This window comes from Zootermopsis nevadensis, unplaced genomic scaffold (genome assembly GCF_977971745.1).
Source record: "Zootermopsis nevadensis isolate Lab colony 2312 unplaced genomic scaffold, Znev_1.0 Znev_ptg000011l, whole genome shotgun sequence".
Classification (NCBI taxonomy): domain Eukaryota; kingdom Metazoa; phylum Arthropoda; class Insecta; order Blattodea; family Termopsidae; genus Zootermopsis; species Zootermopsis nevadensis.
In genome coordinates, this window is record NW_028259143.1 from 9,088,416 (window position 1) to 9,108,374 (window position 19,959).

General features: G+C 35.8%; 2 protein-coding genes across 9 annotated transcripts in view; one reads left to right on the forward strand and one right to left on the reverse strand.

The window, feature by feature from the left end:
* csul (protein arginine N-methyltransferase 5) overlaps window positions 1-19,959 on the forward strand; it is a 546,076-nt gene that overhangs the window by 317,837 nt on the left and 208,280 nt on the right. For all 4 annotated transcript variants that reach the window (XM_087347239.1, XM_087347240.1, XM_087347241.1 and 1 more), the window contains one exon: window positions 16,097-16,155. In XM_087347239.1, coding sequence (XP_087203365.1) covers window positions 16,130-16,155 — 26 coding nt within the window. In that variant the 5' untranslated portion in view covers window positions 16,097-16,129. The remainder of the gene's footprint in view (window positions 1-16,096; window positions 16,156-19,959) is intronic.
* Window positions 1-19,959, reverse strand: part of LOC110836151 (uncharacterized) — a 321,064-nt gene that overhangs the window by 205,023 nt on the left and 96,082 nt on the right. The gene's annotated exons all lie outside the window — the stretch shown is intronic.

Consider the following 19,959-nt stretch of genomic DNA (forward strand, 5'->3'; position numbering starts at 1 on the left):
TTTGGTAGACACTTGGTAACTTACTTCTGCATGTTACATGGTTGATTTATAAAAACAGACGTTTTGAGCAACACCACGTATTTGCAAAGTGGCTGCAATGTTACCTAACTACAGTAATCAAAATAATCGACAATGCTCTACAGACAAATGCGACTGTCTGTAGATAGTAATACTATAAAAGTAACAAAGTTCTAGAAGTATAAGTTCCAGCAATCAGTTTATTTTTATTTATTCTTGATGAACTTAATTTTGTCAAAAGCTCTGATTATATACACAGCACGCTCCCAATGTGTTAAAGCTCTCGGTGTTCTACTGGACTGTAAGCTCTATTTTCACCAGCATATCAACTATATATTCTCACAAAGCTTAAAAATGCTAGGTTTGATTCGGTACATTACTTCTTCCTTCTCCACTGTTGATAGCCTTTTGGTCTTGTACAGTACCTTAGTCCGTTCCAAAATTGAGTATGCTTCCGTTGTTTGGAACTCTATTACTAATACTGATTCCTTTAAATTGGAAAGGATTCAAAGGAAATTTGTAGCTCTATGTTACGCTAGTTTCTTTAATGGCGTTTGTGCCTATAATTATGATGATATATTAATCAGATTAAATTTCTTATCGTTACATTTAAGGAGGTTTTTGGATGCGCTTTTCCTCATCAATGTTTTTAAAGGCAAAATTAGTTGCTCATCTGTATTTGATACAGTTAGTCTCTGCGTACCCACTAGGTCTATCAGAGACTGCTCTATCTTTACTGTACAACGTAATTTCAAGGCCAGTCCCTCTGCCAGATGTGTTTCTGGTGCCAATGCAGTCTGTAGGAACATCGACATCTTTAACAAAGATCGTGCTTTGCTTACTGATATCAGTCAGATTTTTAAACAATAATCATTGTTTTTATTGTTTATTTAGTATAACATTTTATTTTGTATGTTGTTTGTCCAAAATTAAACTGTTTTTAGTTTAATTATTATTTTACTTATCTATAACATTTAGGTTTTTACTTATTAGTTATTTTGCAATAACTCAATATTGTACAGTTATGTTTTCAGTTCATTGTTTGTTTACTTTTGTATTGTAATGTTTGTATTGTCATTAGTGCTTGGCTGTTATTGGCCCTTTGGCTGTTGTCAAGCACTTTAATAAATGAACTGAATTGAATTGAATAATTGTACTATTAGGAAGACATGTTATAAACGAAGATAACCATTTACAGAAAATCAGACTGAGAATAAAAACTGGTTTCCATTTTTATGACACCGATTTTATGGGACTAATTTTCTTTGTTTATGACTCGCCTAAGCAATGCATTGAAAAAGATGGCGAAGGAAGGGGCATGCCTTAATTTAATATACTATCCCGAATTCTTCTAAGGGGGACAGAGAAAACAAAAAAAATTTCATAAGTTCCGAATTCGAAGCAGCAATGCTAAAAAGTCGACCGCTGTATTTGTTCTTCAGTCAGTTATAATTACCAAAATCATGTACACAACTTTGAAATTGGCATTACAGAAAGTAATTATTACCTAGAATATGTGCAGAATACCAAGTCTAAGTACGATCATTAGTAAATTGTAAGCATTATAATTTTGTGATAATTACTTCTTTGCAAAGATCTTGAGGGCATGTTGGTAACATTTAAGCCTGCATAAACCACATTGACAGAGCTGTGTAAATACGTATTGCCAGCAACCGAACTCCAAGAACCAAACTCTAGTAATTATTACAATTATCACGGAACGTTCACCTCTTACGACTTGGATAACGGATAAAATGGGATGAAGTGTACGGGGGAGTCTCATGTTCCAGTAATTGTTACCTAAAATATGAAGCTAGTAACTTGGTCAAAGCCACTAGTTGTCTGCGAAGAAAAAGTACGCTTCTGAGACTTCGCTATTATTGATTAAGCAGTTTCGTCTTTTGGTGTAAGTAATTGGAACTTTGTTAATTGTTGCATCTCGGTGTATAAAGTGTACATTTCCGTAATACAAATCCATTTTTGTGTCATGTTATGTCCCTGTTAACAAAAGCTAACTAGTTTACAGCTATTTAAAAAAAAACCGATGAAAGTAATGCATCAAGAGAAGTATTTATAATTCCTTTATATCTCTAAATCTACGTAATTTACTGTAATGTGGTCAAAAATGCGTATTCCATTCCCGGTCTAGTATTCTTCACAACAGAAAACAATTTTGTTTCTGTAGCGCAATCTCAGTTCCACTGAATTCTGTCTTGTAGAACGAAATATTCTGCTAGTTGCATGATTATGGTTTTTTCTCCCGTCTTCTAGTCTGTCTTTGTTTCCTTCTTGAAACGTTTCTTTTGTTTATTGTTTGTGTGAGGGTGTGTCTCTGTTAAAATAAATCGGCAACGGACCCATTATCTATCCTCCAGATTATGCAGCCAACAACTGATATATGCCACGGCCGATTTATTTATTAGTTGTTGCTTTCCATGATAGTGAGTCAATTTTCATAGCGATTCGGCGCGTCTACAAATTTTGCATGTAGAGTACTCCAGATATGGGTAGGAGCTATGAATATTCTGAATGTGCAGTGACGGACAAAAGGAAGATGTTCCTTCAGGTTGGAAAATTCTCAATTTCTCATCTTAAAGGAATGTTACGAAATATCACTCTCGGACTTGGTGTGTGGACTCGTGTGAACCCTTTAATGGAGTTTTGGTTCCATAAGAGGCTAGAAATTCTTGGCTATTTGAGGGATTATGAGATTTTAAAGAAGTGTCAGGAAGAAGTTTCTTTAATGGCATTTAAAAACAACCAATCTGAAGACAGAACAGATTACAGAAAAGACAGCGGATACAAACTAAATTTATACAATATCCATCACGAGCTGGTTTACAGAGATATCATTGTTTGAATCCTTGTTATTCCCAGGTTTAAAAGTTGAGTCATGTATCAGAAAGATTCGTACATGGACACTTTCGTCCGGACATCTGTACAATTCTACGAACCTAGAAGTCACACCCACGTTCCAGCCATCAGTTCATGTTAAATGGACCGAATACAGGATTATTCGCTCCTGGCAAGGTTCCACACGCCCTCCCTATATCATCCTTCAACACCCAAACCCAAATGTGAACTTCAAAGACGTTAGCACCTCAGGAACCCAGAAGGTGGTAGTCCAGACGCACCTTCTCCAAAAAGTTCTTCCTTTCGGCAAATTTTGCTTTGTTGAAATCACGTTTTCATCTCGTTCTTCTATCCTATTAATGATTTTCACATTTCTATCCTCTCTTTATCTTTCTCTGTCTCTCCCTCTTGCATGCACGCAGACTTTGTTCGTACAATTCGCCTGATAAACACGTCCAAAACTTTTGCTTGACAGATTCTATTCAAGCCTTCATTACATATATCAGAATCTGCTCTGCTTGACTATAGTAGGTGTGGGGGCCCTCCTGAACTGCCTGTTCGCTAGTTTGTTACTGTAATTGGTAAAGTACTTTCAAACAAGATTGGAAAGATGTAATCCGTGCCGGAATAAACAGGGTATCCACTCGCGTTCTTCGAACCTTGGCATTCAGAATACTCGTACTGTTGCAAACAACTTTGATGATGACGACTTCAACGTATTGTTCACATAAAAGAATGGGCCGCATTGCAGTCTAATTTACATAGTTCCCAGTATTGCTATCGCTGTAAGAACATAATCGTAACTTTTAAATGTTAATTTTGTTCTTGTGCTTTACTGAATCTTTTTTTTTCTTCAGAAAATGCTTCTAGAAAAGATGGCATTGGCTTTAAGTTTATGTAGACCTACAACAAACTGTTCAGTTCATGAAAGATATGGAGTATATGTGAAAATTTTTCTCAACCTATTAATTTTATAAAATAAAATATTCACTATCTTATTTAGAAAAAAATATAAATCGTATTTTATTGTCCTAATTAATTAGTGCAACAGAAATGAAATATCATTTTTCACAAAAGGTAGCGGGCTGGGCTTTTACAAAAATGATCACACATTCTAAAAGGAATGTGTGAAATGGTAAGTATATTGCACTACGCTGGTATTATTACTGTTATCAGTATTTTGTCTATATAATTTCCTATAAATGCAGGAGCCACTTAAGAAAATTAAGATTCAAAATATATAATATAGACTATAATAGACCTATGTAGAGAATTGTAGGCGCCATCGTGACAATTTTAGGCACAATTGCTACTTGACGCCAGGAATTTTATTATTATTGTTGTTATTCTTGTTGTTATTTGGGGGGAGAATGTATTACTGAGGGGTCAGATTTTGTCTGCGTTAAATTTATCTAGTACGTTTTAAAAAAATCGCAAGTTTTCTTGCTTTGCATTTTGTACTATAGGAAGAATTTATAGGCATATTATTATCTATCTCCATAACAATTTTCCAGTTCCTAGCCCCAATAGTTCACTAGTTAATGGTCGTAAAAGCTAAAGCTAAATATAGGCTAGATTTTACATTATACAATAACGACAAAAAATAAGTTGCGTATGATTCGAATATCTGTCACCATACATCATTTCAGAACCTCGCATTTGTAGGCAGTAATGCCGTTTCCACCTCACGAGTTCGTGCGATCGCCATGTTGTTATCGATTGTAGGAAATTGAAAAGTACGAAGTTCGGGTGGCTTCAGATATCAGATTTCTTAAAAATCCATCCAGCGATTCCCAGGTTTAAGCCTGCTGACAGACCGACGTCTTATGAGTTGTAGTGCAACTTACAGCTGATGTAAGTACAGTTTCTATTTTTCTCGAGCTCAGTTCCTTCCTCGAAGACAATCGATATTGACTTATTTGAGATCCTGTTTACCAATTTTTACCCGTCGGCTGTTTTATCCTATAATAAGAGACGTTAGTGCTTTATATTGATCAACAGTTTATTTCCGGGGTGTGCTCTTCAGCGTTCTGTAAGGGCACTTCTGTACCAGACATAGAATTCATGAGTAATAATATCCATTAGACAGGATAGTAGCCTCACTGTCAGGCAAAGTATAGGTACCCATCCGAATAACGGCACACTGTAAGTACTTCGCTTCATTAGCAAAATGACTACTACATAGTAAGAAAAAGCAGAGTTGTCCCACTACACGCCAATATTGGCTCTTAGGGAAGAGGATGTATAGCTCCTACTCATTCTCAACCTCGGCACTTGAAGGGGGTGAGTGGTTAGTGTCACGTCCTGGTCGCCTTTTCCCCGGAAAAGCACTTCTTTACCCATTGGCAAAGAGGCTGGGTGGGCCCCAGAGCCGAATGGCTACATTTTATGTCAACATGTGATAGAATTATAGCGTAATTTTAATGTTGTCTCTCTATCTCCAGAACTAATCGTCGAATTTATATGAATTAGATATTGGATGTTCTCACTAATATCTGTTGGATGAGATTGGGTTTCCCCGAATGGCTGATCATTACCAAAATTAACCGTATTACTAAAGTCAACAATTTAATTTAAAACATTTTCCTTTGTAATATATTTATTTGTATATAGTGAAAGGAAAAGAGGGTTACATAAATTGGTAGCGCACTGTGATGTTTGAAGTACGTTTATCTTCGCAACACGAATTTTAGTCGTCAATCAATAAAAATTAGTGCAGTGAAGTATGTAAAACTGTGAAGGTCCGTCTTTCGATTACAACTTTCTAATCTTTGTTTCTGTAACCGGTTCAATATCATCGTGAAACGGAAAACACAGATAAATCAGTTGTTGTGTTTCCTTTTGCTTCATTAACTCATTAAATCCTTGGGTCAGAGTCCTTATCTAAACAAGAAATTCCCCGCCTTTAATGAAACCGTAAGTTAATTACCGTGTTCACAATAAACCACAGCCAGTAACGTTACTGAGCGAGGTGAATACAACCCATTTCCCAAATATCAATTTTAATATTTTCCTTCCATCTGCCCCAAGTTCTTCCAACTGGTATATTCTCTTTAGACTTTCCAGACAATTTGTACTCATGTCTTATCTCCCACGTATGCTATATGCTTTACCCATCTCATCCTCTTTTCATTTGTTTGTCGTTATAAATTATGGTCATGAATATAAATTACGAAGATTCACAGTGCAATTTTTTCCAGCCTTCTGTCCCTTCACTCCTCTGAGATACAAATATTATTATCACTACCGTCTTTTCTGAAGCCTCCAAACTGTGTTTTTGCCTTATTGCGAGAGACCAGTTTTCAGACCCATTCAAAGAATAACTACAATTATAATTTTAAATGTTCAGATCGGTACGTTTTTAGATGGCGGACGGGAAATTAAGAGCAACGAATTTGTTATTTTTTGGACGAATATCAGAATAATTTTATTTATAAAATTCCCAACGTATCGTCCTTACATTATCGTACCATTCCGTGTTAAATTCTATAAAGCGCAGTTAAAACTAAGAGTCATTCAATTAAATGATTTATGTTACAGATATGCGTTATTAAGTCTTATTTTCAGACTTATGAAGGACGAAGGACTGCATTTTCAACATGATTATAATACATTTGTACAATGCTAGATGAAGAAATTAAAAGAAGCGAAACATTCAGACCTGCTTTTCTACTTTGCTAATACTGCTTTGTTTCTAAACGCCGTTAATATCCTTAAACGTTCGCTACAGTGCCATATTGGCTACAACAGGAGGCTGTTGGCAAGTGTTGTAACATTGTAGTTCTCATAAATAGAATTATTAAAATTGCCGAAGATGAAGTTGACCCTTAACCTGATCTAAGAGAGAATAGAAACTCCTATTCTAGATCTGTGGATATGAAACAAGGTTGTAACTTTGATAATGATAATAATTAGGTTTGGAATGATGCCATATAAATTATTTTAGTTACGATGCTCAAATTAATTAAAGTCAGGAATATATCAGATGCTAAAGAAACACATAAAGTAGGCAGTGAAGTCCGGAGATTAGGCAGGCCGCGTGCGTGCCCTGCATTGTAGTTTCCTTTGTCATCAATGCTTGTCTTCTCCCATCCTTGTGTTCATATTGGCGATGTAGCTGGATTTTGAGCACAGAAGGAGGAGGGAAATAAAGTGATAGGAGTACGCAAAGAGGAAGGAACGAGATTGACGGTAAACATGGAGAATGCATTAATAACGGAATGGAGTAGCGTCTAGTGGACTTCATCAAGAAAACTTCTGATGTTGTAATTCAGATTTAGAAGTGTATAATACTGCGTTTTAACGCTTTTATTTTAACTCTGATCGTAAGCTGGAGCTGAGCAAAAACTTCATTTTGCACAGTATTTTAATATATGTGAAATATATATATTAAGAAGTTTTCAGAACGTGATATTCCACTCAAAATAAATTTAAAAATGTGGAGCTTTTATTACTGCTTGTCGTTTATTGTTAGAAACAGAGATGAATATTCCAACTTCAATTTAAGTTTTATAGGTCACTCTGATTATCGCCTATAACGTGAAGCTTCTTGCTGGCTAATTAGGATCATTAAACTGAATACACGGATTACTTGCTAAATGTAGTGGGATATTGTCAAACCGTCAAACTTCTATAATGTGTACATGGCGTAACAGTTCTTGTGTGCTTATTTTTTTTATTTGACACTTACTGTACTGCATTCTGCTTGTTTATTGTTTGCGTTCATGACGTCATCACAGTTAACCATCGTTCCACCTCATACGTTTAACCGTTACGTTGGTATTATTGATGCAGGAAAGGAAGAATGTACAAGTTTGATGTAGTCTCGAATAGCATAACATCATACCGAATTTCGTGAATACCCGCTTTGCCGTTCTGAAATGTATTTATGAACAAATAGATTCTATGAAAAATGGCTGTACGATCTCGGGTAAAAAACACGACAGACATACTTTCAAACAAAACCTACGCATAAATTATTGTTCAAGATAAAAATTAAGGATACATAAAAAGTTTTAATATTAAAGTGTTTTGGTAAATAATTTATAATTTTAAACATATTAAAATTTAACTTTTTACGATATATTTGCATACATCGAGACAGCAAGCAGACGCTTCAAAGAGTAGCGACCCCTATAGCAATATGGCGCCATAAAGCTGACCATACACACGTTAATTTATGGTGCAACGTAATGGTGGCTGCTTGGACAAGCAAAAACAAAGCACAGTGTACGCCGCGAACACTGCTATATCCGCCATGCAAATATGAAACATGAACAATTGTAATAACAGTAATGACATTATTTGGTCGTTTGAGTTTTCGGTTGCGCTTGGGGCTATCAACCTATTATTTAAAAAAATACTAGTTTGATACGGAACGACACAAAGTTCTTCGGGCTTGTACACATTCTTTGCAACGAATTAATCAATGGAAAACATACATGAATTCGAAATTTGAACACATCAGATTTGTAAAGGCAAATTAATTTAATAAGGGAAAAAACGAAGTATTCAGAACTAATAGGGCGAAACACTTAAACGGAAGTGTCCAAATGGGTGAACTACTTGTAGTAGGACATTAGGGTAAATCTCGTAGACGTATAGTGTAAATGTATAAGTTGTTGATAAACACTAACGCCATAAAGCAGAATCTTATTTGAAGGCAAATAGTCGCTCAGCTAGACAAGAAATTCTCCATCGTTGATGGAAACCAAAGGTCTGTAGGGATGTATGCAGACAACTGTGTAAATAATTCAGTTCAATTCAACAATATTCTTTGTTTAGGCATATCTCTGTGCTAGTCTATAAATGTAATGTTTTATTTGCAGTACGGACTAAATTCTTAAATATTATTTAGACGAACTTCGGATTCAAAGGTTTAATTACTCTACACTGTCTTCTACCACCATCTGTTTTAGTATTGAGCAGAAATGTGTTTTGTCCACTTATGCCTTTATGGGTTTCGTAGGCGAGATTTATTTCCTCAAATAATATTTCAGTTCTTGAATAGTGCTCAAAAATACTGTGGACGAAGTTTGCCAGTTTATCCCACACTTTTGTATTACGCGTGCCTCTTAGGTGAAGAGTATCTTTGTCATATATCACTGAATTACTTGTACGAAAATAAAATGTAGCGACTGTGATACTAGAAGCAACATTTCTGAACTCTTTTCAAGGGTCTCACTGTGAATTTCGCTCCCTTTAAACTTATTTTCTGGAAGCAGATTGGCAGATAGAAGGCTGTTGATTAGCTGAAATACTGACATGCTGAACCTGTTAACATTATACAGAGTCATGTAATACGAAATATACTTGCTGGAAGTAAATGAAATCAAGGTATCAGAACAGACTGGAATATTTTTACAAACAGTTACGATTTGTGAGATCTGAGTTTCTTACAGCAGCAAGTATGAAGATTTCTGTCGTCTGGGTTGTTGTGCCGTGTAGTCTGGTAGGTTACCGACGTTTCAGAGGGGCTTATTGCCTGCACCATCAGAGCCGATCAGGTTAGCCATTATCACGTTTTTTAAGGACTGTTTCATGGGGTTAGTTATACATCTTACTTTGTGGAGCAGAATTCTAGTCGGGAAATTCCCCCAGGCTTTTATGAAACCAGAAGTTTCGTTAGCCTACCACTGGTATCTGGCGTAAACCACATTAATCCAGCACATAACCTTCCGGGCTTTCCAAACAATATGTTGTTCCAATTTCTCTTCTCTTCCATGCTTTCAGCATGCACAGTCCATCGCACTCCTCCTTAATTGAGTTAACTATAATTGATATGAATGCTTCAGTTCGTATGTAGTTTCAGAAGTCTTGAATTCTAAATTACGCATATATTCTATAAAATATAAAGATATTGGAAATTATTTTAAAACATCTCAATTTTAATATGATTTTCAATTGTGGTGTACGGAGTTAAAAACGAGCTGCAGAACTGCATGATATCAAAACCCCACAATACCACATTCGACATCCTTACCATTGTGAGAACGTCAAGTCTCGATTATAATTTGTCGAACTCTTAAGTAATATGAGAAATGTGGTACGTTGAATTATAATTTAGATATTTATTTTCTATATCATATAAGCTAATGTAGCATTTCTCAAACACTATCTTTTTGTTCTATCAGCTCTCCTTAGATTTTTAACCACGAAGGACGTACATAATTACTTCTTGTTCTGAGAATCATGTTATATTCATATACACTGTAGACCTAAAATTCGTAGTCAGTGAATGTTAAATCGCGTAGTTCATATAATTTATCACTGTGTTTTAAAGCGTTATAATACCATTACCTGCCTATTTCTGAGGCCATTTACAAGTCTTTAGATTATTTGCATTTCCATTACAAATTAGAAACCAAATATATCCTCGGACTGATATAAAATTTGTTTGCTATGTAAGTTCAGTTCAAAGCGTTGAATAAACTGAACTGTTGCAGGAAGAGTCAAGACGAATTAAAATGGTGACTGACAGTCTCTCTCGACTGATAACGACAATCAAACTATCATATAAAGTCGATATACAGCACGTGTAGTGTAGTGGCTCTCTAGGGTAAACAAGCTTTAGAAACGAGAAATCGCAGCTGAACGAAGGTGATAAGAAACATATTCAGTGCTAATGTCGAATGGATAAAGCAAATGCAAAAAATGCATTCGAATAGCGTGGAAAAATCTGTCGTAGACCGTTCCATCTCTTAAACGTATCACGAAAAGAAGACACGTGTCATCAGTTCCCAAGTAGGCCGTTATTTATGAAACCTCTTACGAATTTACCCACCCCTCCACATTGACTATAAGCTTACAATCTAGAATTTAGCTCTTTCTATACACCTATTACTAAACTATCAGGCGATGAACTTGGGTTTGTTACAGGTCACCTTATATTTTGGTTGTTCTGCTATGTAACTATGAAAAAATACTTGAGGACCTCCACTTTAGACCCACTCCTACGTATTATAAGAGGAATACACCGAATGTAGTTGTAGAGTGGTTAGCATTCTAACATCGTGTTTTGTGGATCTCAAATTCACATTTTGGCTTCGAGACAGACTTGGTATTCAGATGTTTTTCGTGGTTTTATTTAGTTCCTCCATGTTAATCGTAGGATAGTAAGTCTGCCGTAAATTAGAAAACTGAAGCTTTTTTACGTGTCCATAATAGACCTACTGAATTATTTTCTCTAAGAGATTTATTTAGTAGTCATTATTATTCAATGGTCACTTTAAACTAATAATTTTTAACGTAGGCGATTACTATTTCTTAATCACGCAGGGCTATACATTACAACAAAGACTGCATCTTGGCGGAATAAAAGCTGAGAACCCCTAGACTGTATGATACTTAGAGTAAGGGGGAATTTATCTGGAATTAAATATAGCTGATACGGTACTAGTGTTGATATTTATGTTCTGTGAACTTCAATAGGTCGCTTCTCTAGTCAGATGTGTGACTTTCTTTCACAAAGCCGTAAAAAATTAGATTATTTTGATTTAAGTAATTAAAATTTTGAAACTGATGACACGAAGTTAAATTTGCTCAACCGGTGACGGCTTTGAATTACTGGTACATCGAATTATGCGAACAGGTGACGTAAAATTATGCATATATCCACAGAATTGCGGAAGAGACATGAACGTGTATCTGCTTTGAATAGTGATGACTGGTTTGTCTCTCACTGTGTTGACTTGGGGTTTAGTAAACATGTCAAATGGACAGGCCATGGCCAAATTTCAGAGAAATTGCTATAGAGGGTGCATGTACCTATGCAATTGTGTGTTTACATGGGTATTTATAAAGGATCGCTACTGCGCGTCTCAATTCTCAATACAAGATGCCCTGGAATCTATTTCCTTATTTTGTTATTCTTCATACTCTTACATTGGTATATATTTTCATGTGGTTTCTTCGTACTGTATTAACTTACTTAGTAAGAAAGACACCGAATGAACTTTGTAATCCCCAAAACTTGTCCACATAATATTGAATTCAGTCCGTACCTCAAAGAACATGCAACAGGTCTCCATTACAAAGATAGGCTAATTATTGTCGTTTGAAGGGATAATCGTTGTTATTTGTGAGAATCAATAACTATAAATACAAAATGTATTGTGGCTGATTGTTAAAACAGATGGTGCACATACTTAGCTATCAGCTGATGTAATATAAGAGAACCTTTAAATTAGTTGTGCATTCCAACATTACTGCTCAACCAAGAGCAAAGTCCTGAGAAAAATATTTCGAAGGAAAATGACAGTAAACTTTAGATTAAGCGTAAATAAATTTACATAATAAGCTTTATAATATATAGGCATACTCCTCAGTTATTTTAAGCGGTATTAAATCAAGGAGGATGAGTTGATTGAGACGGGTTTATCATTTGGGGGACATGAAATATGTAAACAAAATTTTAGTCTAAAACCTGAACGGAAGATACTACATATGATATTAGAAATACTAAATACGGATTATAAGACTAAAATTTATGCAGATCCTCGGGTTTTGATAGTTCCATGTTATTTCAATGTGTTTTCGTATTTATCCCTCAGGCGCTAACTGTAACAACATTCATGTATAACTAGTAGAACGGATTCTAATAACATTCAGAATCATGTATCTTTAATAAGCCAAGTTTTTCTTTCACTTAAATGCAATAAAATATTGAATTGCTTGTGGCACATCTTTAGCACGTCTGCAGTAATCGCCTTTATTTTTATTTGAACTGACACGTATTTTGCCTTATCACTGATCAGTGTCACCTTCTCTAAGAATTACTAGTGGGGGAATATTATTAAAGCAGTGCGGCATGAGTTACTCAAGTTTCGCATTAATGTAGTGCAGTGGTATTCAACCTGAGCTACGCTTACCCCCGGAGGTACACGAAGACGTCTTAGGGGGTACATGAAATTTAAAAACAAATTTTATGGTAACCACTGAATAATCCGGGCCAGATTTAATACATTATTTTGGATGTAATTTATTTAATTTATTTTAGATGTAGATTATATACTATGTATAACTTGAATTATACACCGACTTTGGGGGAACAAATTGAAGAGAAATTATATATGGGAGTACGCGAACAAAAAAGGTTGAATACCACTGATGTAGGGTATTAACATTTTATGTATACTTTATTTAACAACGCTGTCAGTTGAAATGGGATGTGTAAGAAATCGGTTATCACCTTATTATGGTATTCTCTCAAAATTCGCTTGGAAGACTGAGAAAACCACGAAATTACGTCACAATAATCGGTTTCCAGTCCTGTTCTGTTACTTGTTTCCCAAGATACGGAAAATATGTATATGGGGACTCGAACGTAGGACAGTTTAACAGGATAGTGACTTTTTTTCTGTGATCTACTGACAGATACAAACGGTTATAATTTTGGCTTCAGTTTTCTGTCGTGTAAAATTTCTGAGCTGCAGAACCCGCCATCGCCGGGACTCGAGCTCAAGACACTTTTACTCTCCTTGACTTCAGAGGATTATCATGTCAAGTTTGGGGAAGATTGATTTTTCCCTTCTCGATCTATAAGGTAAAACATACGCAGCCACAAAATTAAATTTGTTTATGAATAGATATAATACGTCATTGTGGTTTAACTCCATTAAGCTGACCGACCAAACTTTACTTGACTTTGAGGGACAAGCAGGTGACGACGGAATTTCCGTCACCTTTCCGAACTTACTTCAAGTTGCTCACTTAACAGAACCGAACTTCCCACTCCGTTTCGTCCGCTGTAATTCGCAAGTTCAGCGATTCTTATAAAGAGCTAATTGCGACCATTTATTCTTCTTCAGCAGATTACCTTTGTACCTTGTCTTTGCCAGCTACAACCTCTCGTCTTCCACTTACTCCAAAATCACAACTTTTGTCCTCCTACCCCACCTCACGCCACCCCACCCCGCAACCTGTAATTAAGTACTGGGCGGACTACAAGACAAATCTAACCAGCAATTTGTAGTTGCTCAAAGAGACTCTCTGACTGCCTGATGATGTCAGCAAGATAGGGACTGGATATCAGCTTGAATAGGCAATTAACTACTTCATTGGGTATCAAATGAGGTAAGGTGAACGGTTGTGTCTACTCTGAATAGAACATAAAAATGCGTTTAGAAATAAAACTGTAATAATAAGGAGTGTTCGAATGGAGTACATTTAATTTGTATGTAAGTTATTTGTTATTTTTTCAGTCCCATTGCACTTGAAATTCGCATAATCATATTATTACAAAGCTGATCACTAGACGTATTTCTGTACTTTTCCTTATCAACCTATGTAATTAAAAATCCACCATATGAAAAATGTTTTAAGTAAATGTAGTAAAACTTAATGAGAAATACAAATTGTGCTGTGTTTTGTATGTTACAGTTTTATACAGTTACTTATTGTCAAGTTAATTTTAATTTTATTTAATATAATGTAGTAATTATCGAGGCATGTCGTTTTTATCAACTTCTTACAAAATTGTATTCAACATCCTTCTCTCAGGATTAGGTCAATGCGTAGAAGAAATTATTAGGGATTATCAGTGTAGCTTTCGATGCAATAGGTCAACTACTGATCAGATTTCTTGTATTCATCACATACAAGTAGAAAATTGGGAGTAGAATGAAACAGTACGTAAGCTATTCATAGACTTTAATAAAGCTTGTGATTCAGTTAGGAGGGAAGTAAAAAGTACAAGTAAAGTTTGTCCCACTATACGCCATGTAGGCGCTTGGGGTGAGAGGAGGTATAGCTCCTCTCTTCCTTGACCTCGGCACTAGATGGGGGTGAGTGGTCAGCATCACGCCCCGGCCGGCTTTACCCCCGGGAAAGGACCCCGGTACCCATTGTAGAGGAGGCTGGGTGGGCCCCAGAGCCGGTCTGGACGCAGAGGCTAGAGGAAAAATCCTCTGCCCCCGTCGGGGATCGAACCCCGGTCGTCCAGCCCGTAGCTAGTCACTATACTGACTGATATTCTCATTGAAACTAGTTAGGCTTATTAAAATGTGTTCAAACGAAACTCATACCAAAGTCCGTGTAGGTAAACATTCGTCTGACACGTTTTTTTATTAAATGGTCTAAAATAAAGAGATGGTTTGTCGCCATTCCTTTTAATCTTAAGTTAAGACCAAAACCCACCATTGAACACAATAATGGGCCATTTCCATGCTCCCGCCCACATGCTTAAAGTTATCTCCCCAAGATTCATCTTAATGTTATCCCCTAATTTTTTCTCCATCTCAAATTGTTTCCCCCCAAATTCTGTATGCATTGCTTACATCTCTCATCCTAGACTCATACCGTAGCCCCGTGCACTTTAATATCCTAACATTGTTATTGTCCGTGACCTATATAAGTCACGTGGTTCCTCGTCCTGTGATGCCATTAACGAAGTATTAATCCATGCATTTTTAACCTTGACACTAATGCATATTACATATACCAAATTGCTTATCTCATCCTTCTCAGGCAATTGTATGAATATTTAATCAGTCAATTCTCTCCTTTCCTCAGTTTGTTGCATATCATTAACCCTTTGAATCACGAAGTTTGGTCTAAATAATATTTAAAATTTAGTTCATACCACAAAGCAATTATTAACACGTCTCCGTTATAAAGATCAGCTCGTTAATGCTGCGTAGGGATATAATCGTTGAAGATATCTATATCTTCTGGGATGTTGCGTCGTGTGACCAGTTTAGTCAATGTCTGTTAAGTGAGATTTCAGGTTTTCATAACGACTAGCACCTCTGAAATGTCGATAAACGTGTACCAGATTACACCAACCCAGAATAAAGTCATCTTCATACTGTTATCCTTGAGAACCTTTTTAAATCACACGTAGTAAACCTCTAAGGGGAGGTTAATCTTTGCTACGGTCGGAGATTCGCGTCCATCACTAACTCATTGTCAGATAATAAAGTCAGCTAGCATCTCTGAAACGTCGGTAAACTTCTACCAGACCACACAGCCCAACAGTCATGGCTTTTTAAATTCGAAATCCTCACCCCATTGTCAGCTTCTGTTAAACTTAATTAGCGCGATCATTGCTATGGACTGACAAGGAAATCCGAAAAAGTACTTGTTTTCTGCTTTTAGTAGAGTCCAAAATTTGTAAATCACTTAAAAATGTAATTATGGCTTAGATATTAATAAATTATTACACAGACTAATTGTGTTTATGTTTTTTACAAAATTCTCTCTAATGATTGTCGTTGGATCGTTGCAGAATGTTGACGCGGGACCATTTGGAGGATTATTAATGGATGCTGACCACTCAGATGCGGGGTAAGTCCATTTTGTCTTTACATTATCCCATAATATTGGTTTTACGAAAATTATCTAGGCGTATTTTGACCTAAAACCAAGAAAAATTAATTGTATCGTAAGACTACATCTCCCGGATTTTTTATTGATGCTTCTGGATTTTGACAAATGTAGTTCTCCATGAGATGCAGAATATTACATTTTTTTCCCCTTAAACCGAATCTTAAAGACAATATAACTGAGGGGTCATGGAAAAGAGGATTCAGTAAACAAATGTTTTCGAATGATAAAATAGCATCGCGAAATGTACTTGTTAAAACCGAGTTATATTAAGAATATTTTCCATTGAGGAACTAAATGGTATACCGTAATAATATATATGCATTAATGTATTCAATTTACTCCATGCTGTAGTTTCTGCAAGCTGGAGCATAAAATTAGAAAACGCCAGGTTGTGTGTAGCAGTTTATTACGCTCTGAATATTCGCCATTATGAGGAATTCAGAATCAGTATCATCAGCCTTTAGACAAGTAATAAATTTGTTAATCCGAACCATGGTGCAAAGTGACCACCATTACTGCCTAGTATTTAGAAGGTCACGGGTTTAATTCTCGGACACGTTACCTGCTCCTCTGGCTGAGTTCCTTAGCAGTTTTCCTCAGCTACGCCCGGAAAATTGTACTTTCATGTCCTTTGCAATTACCATTCACGAATTATTCTGGTCTTTTGTGTAACATGGCGTAGTTAGCAATTGGAACTTCTTTAAATAAACCAAGACTCAAGAAACCCATTTCTTAAAAGCTGTAAACCGAAATAATTATTGATTTAATCTGATAAATTTCATAAAATTGAATCGAAACAACTAGTATGTTTTTCCAAACTTTTTTCTGAATTACAATTCTTACGTATTTCAAGATTTCATAATTATTCTCAGTTATTATTTCAGACTCAATTTTGCGCATAGGCCTACATGGTTCCCGAAACAAATAAATATTACGCCTGATATATGAATATTGCTGTCTTCTGGGGTGTCTATGTCCATGTGAGAGGACTTAAAGAAACGTAGGCTCACAAGTAACTTTCAAAAATGTTTTTTATCTGTGCTGGTTTCGACTTGTATCCTCCCCAAAAGTATTTTATTTTCGTTCGTCTATACCATTCGACATGTGACGTGTCTTACAATACTTTAAGAGGCGAACGTTTCTCATCAATGACGTTCATAACTTTGTTATGTTTAAAATTACACAGAAGTATAATTTTTTTCTCACAAGAGGCTGAACTCATTCATAATTCATTTTAACTTAATTAACTTTTAATTAATTTTAACTTACGTTTACATACATAAATTGTGGTAGAGCGAAAATAAAAAAATCTGCCTTTAGAGCGATTCTAGGAAATGATAAGGGCTTATTTACGAGTAGTAGCACTTCGCTTGTTTATTCTACCTCGTAAGTTGCTGTTTACTTTCTGTGAAGTCCGCGTATACGCGTGCTCACAGGCCTACCACCTTCACTAAAATGATAACATCGATACACAAAATGGTCATTGAAATTGTCAACAAAACACAAAAAATTGTGATATACGGTCAGGAACAAGAACTTTGGCCAGATGCAAATGTTAGAAAATTTCCAACAAAAAACTCACCATTGTAATCGAAATTATTGACAAAGTGAACTATTCAGATTTCGTAACGTTACTCTGTAAGGCTAACTTTGGCCGTGTAATAGCAAAGGCGATTAGTCACCGGCATCATACCGCGAGACCTGGTTTCGTGTTCAGGTCACTCAGCTAGGTCTTTCTCCGAATATTTCGATTTCTCCTTGTAAATATCATTCCTCTTCTGCTCCACTGTCATTCATGTTCTACAGAGACATAGTTTCACCCTACCATACTATCAGCACGTCTTAACTTTCTTATCAGGGAAAAAAGATAATAGATTTGAAGTCTTTTTTACAATTTTTTACGAATTTCACCTCTCAACCGTATCTCTGTCTAATTCTAGACATGTGTGTATTTATTGTTATTTCTTATTCGTCATTCTTTCATTCACAAAATATTGTTAGAGGTATTAAATAAAGGAGGATAAGACGGTCGGAGCACGTAGCACACATAGTAAGGCAAGAAATACAAATACAATTTTAATCTCGAAACTTTAAGGGGTGGAACACTCCGGAGACCGGCCAAGCCGTGGATATTAAATTGTGTCGAAGAGAAAAAGCTTTTTAGGATGTAGTCTGAATTTATGTGAGGATAAGGACGATAATGAACTTTAGGTTGCGTATAAGACATGGAATTTCTTGACCAGCTAAGCAATATTTTGCTGCTCGAAAAGGACTGTATTTCATTTAGACTTATTAACAATATAATGTAGATTGTTCCACCATTGTTTACTTCTGGTTTGAACTTCAAGGAAACAAACGAACAAGTCAAATGTCAGTGCATTATTACGCTCAAGTTAGTATGCGCATTCCTATCGTGTGCTAGTACGTCACGAGGAAGTTACTATGTAATAACGTCAAAATATTACGACACGGCGTTGCTTGTGCCATCAGTTCTTGATGAGGTGAAAATTGATGTACTGTTGCGTGTCTACGGTACCAAAACTCGGCTGCGTACAAAGTGGGTAATACGTCATCCACATCTATCGCGTGCCGCTTTTACTGGAACACGAGGTAATTTGAATGGGGGCTTACAAGAGGATATTATAACCCAATTACCCCAGCGTAGTACTAGCATACTCTGTGTAGTGGGATATTTTAATGGGATATCATCACATTTTTAGTTCTTAGCAGTTAACGCTGTTGCAACGTACTAGTTGGTAACATTTTTAAAATCGTTACATTTTGATTAATGTTGTGTCATTAATACTGGAAGAAATGTTGACCTATATTCAGATCATTCGACCAAATAGTTAAATGCCAGAAAATTAGTATATAGCTTCCAACAATCAGGTGTTTAATACATGGCTAAACCTATAGTACCAGTGTAGGGAGAATCAACTTTGTTGGATTGGTTAGAAAACGCTAAACTCAGTTACTAAACCAATGGACCCAATAGAGTAGATGCCTCTTTCCTTTTTACCTGAGGACGGAAACATATCAGTTTCCGAAACGTTGTGTTCTTTCGAACAAATGACGATGGACAAATTAAAAGAATTTTGTAATCCCGAATGGAAGAGATACGTTCATTCGAATCGTTTATAAATACTTACGGTGTCATAGCCTAGAAAACCACAATACACGGATTAAATGTTAAGCAAATAACTTAGATTTAAAAGATAATGTTGCTAGAACCTATAAATTCAAAGACAATTTATGTGAAATGTCAGACGCCCTCTGCCAAAAGCTCCTTTTACTATAAAGTAAGTTTTTTGGGTAACATTATATGCTGTGAAGTTTACATCAAATGTTATATATGCTTCGAAGGTAAGGACTTATTGTAGCCAAAATTTTACCTGCTTTTTACAGCGTACTGTCTCATAACACCGTTCAATATGAAATCTGAACAACATCAGTGGCGATGAAGAATGATGGTGATGATTATGATTGATGATTCACAATGTAAATAAACAGTTTTTTTAGGTTTATGATGATTTTGCAGAATTTTTAATTGTAATTTTAATTAGAGTTCTTAGAATTCAATTCAGTATATTATTGTAAATCATTGTTATTCAGTGTACATAACTTTATTATAGAAATACTATTTAGTGAAACTGTAAGGTTATTTTACCATTACCATTCTACCTGAATGAAGGACAAACAATGAGAAAAGTTCAGTTCCTTCTGTAATCTTTTCGGCTTACGTGATCCGGAATCCTGCAGAAG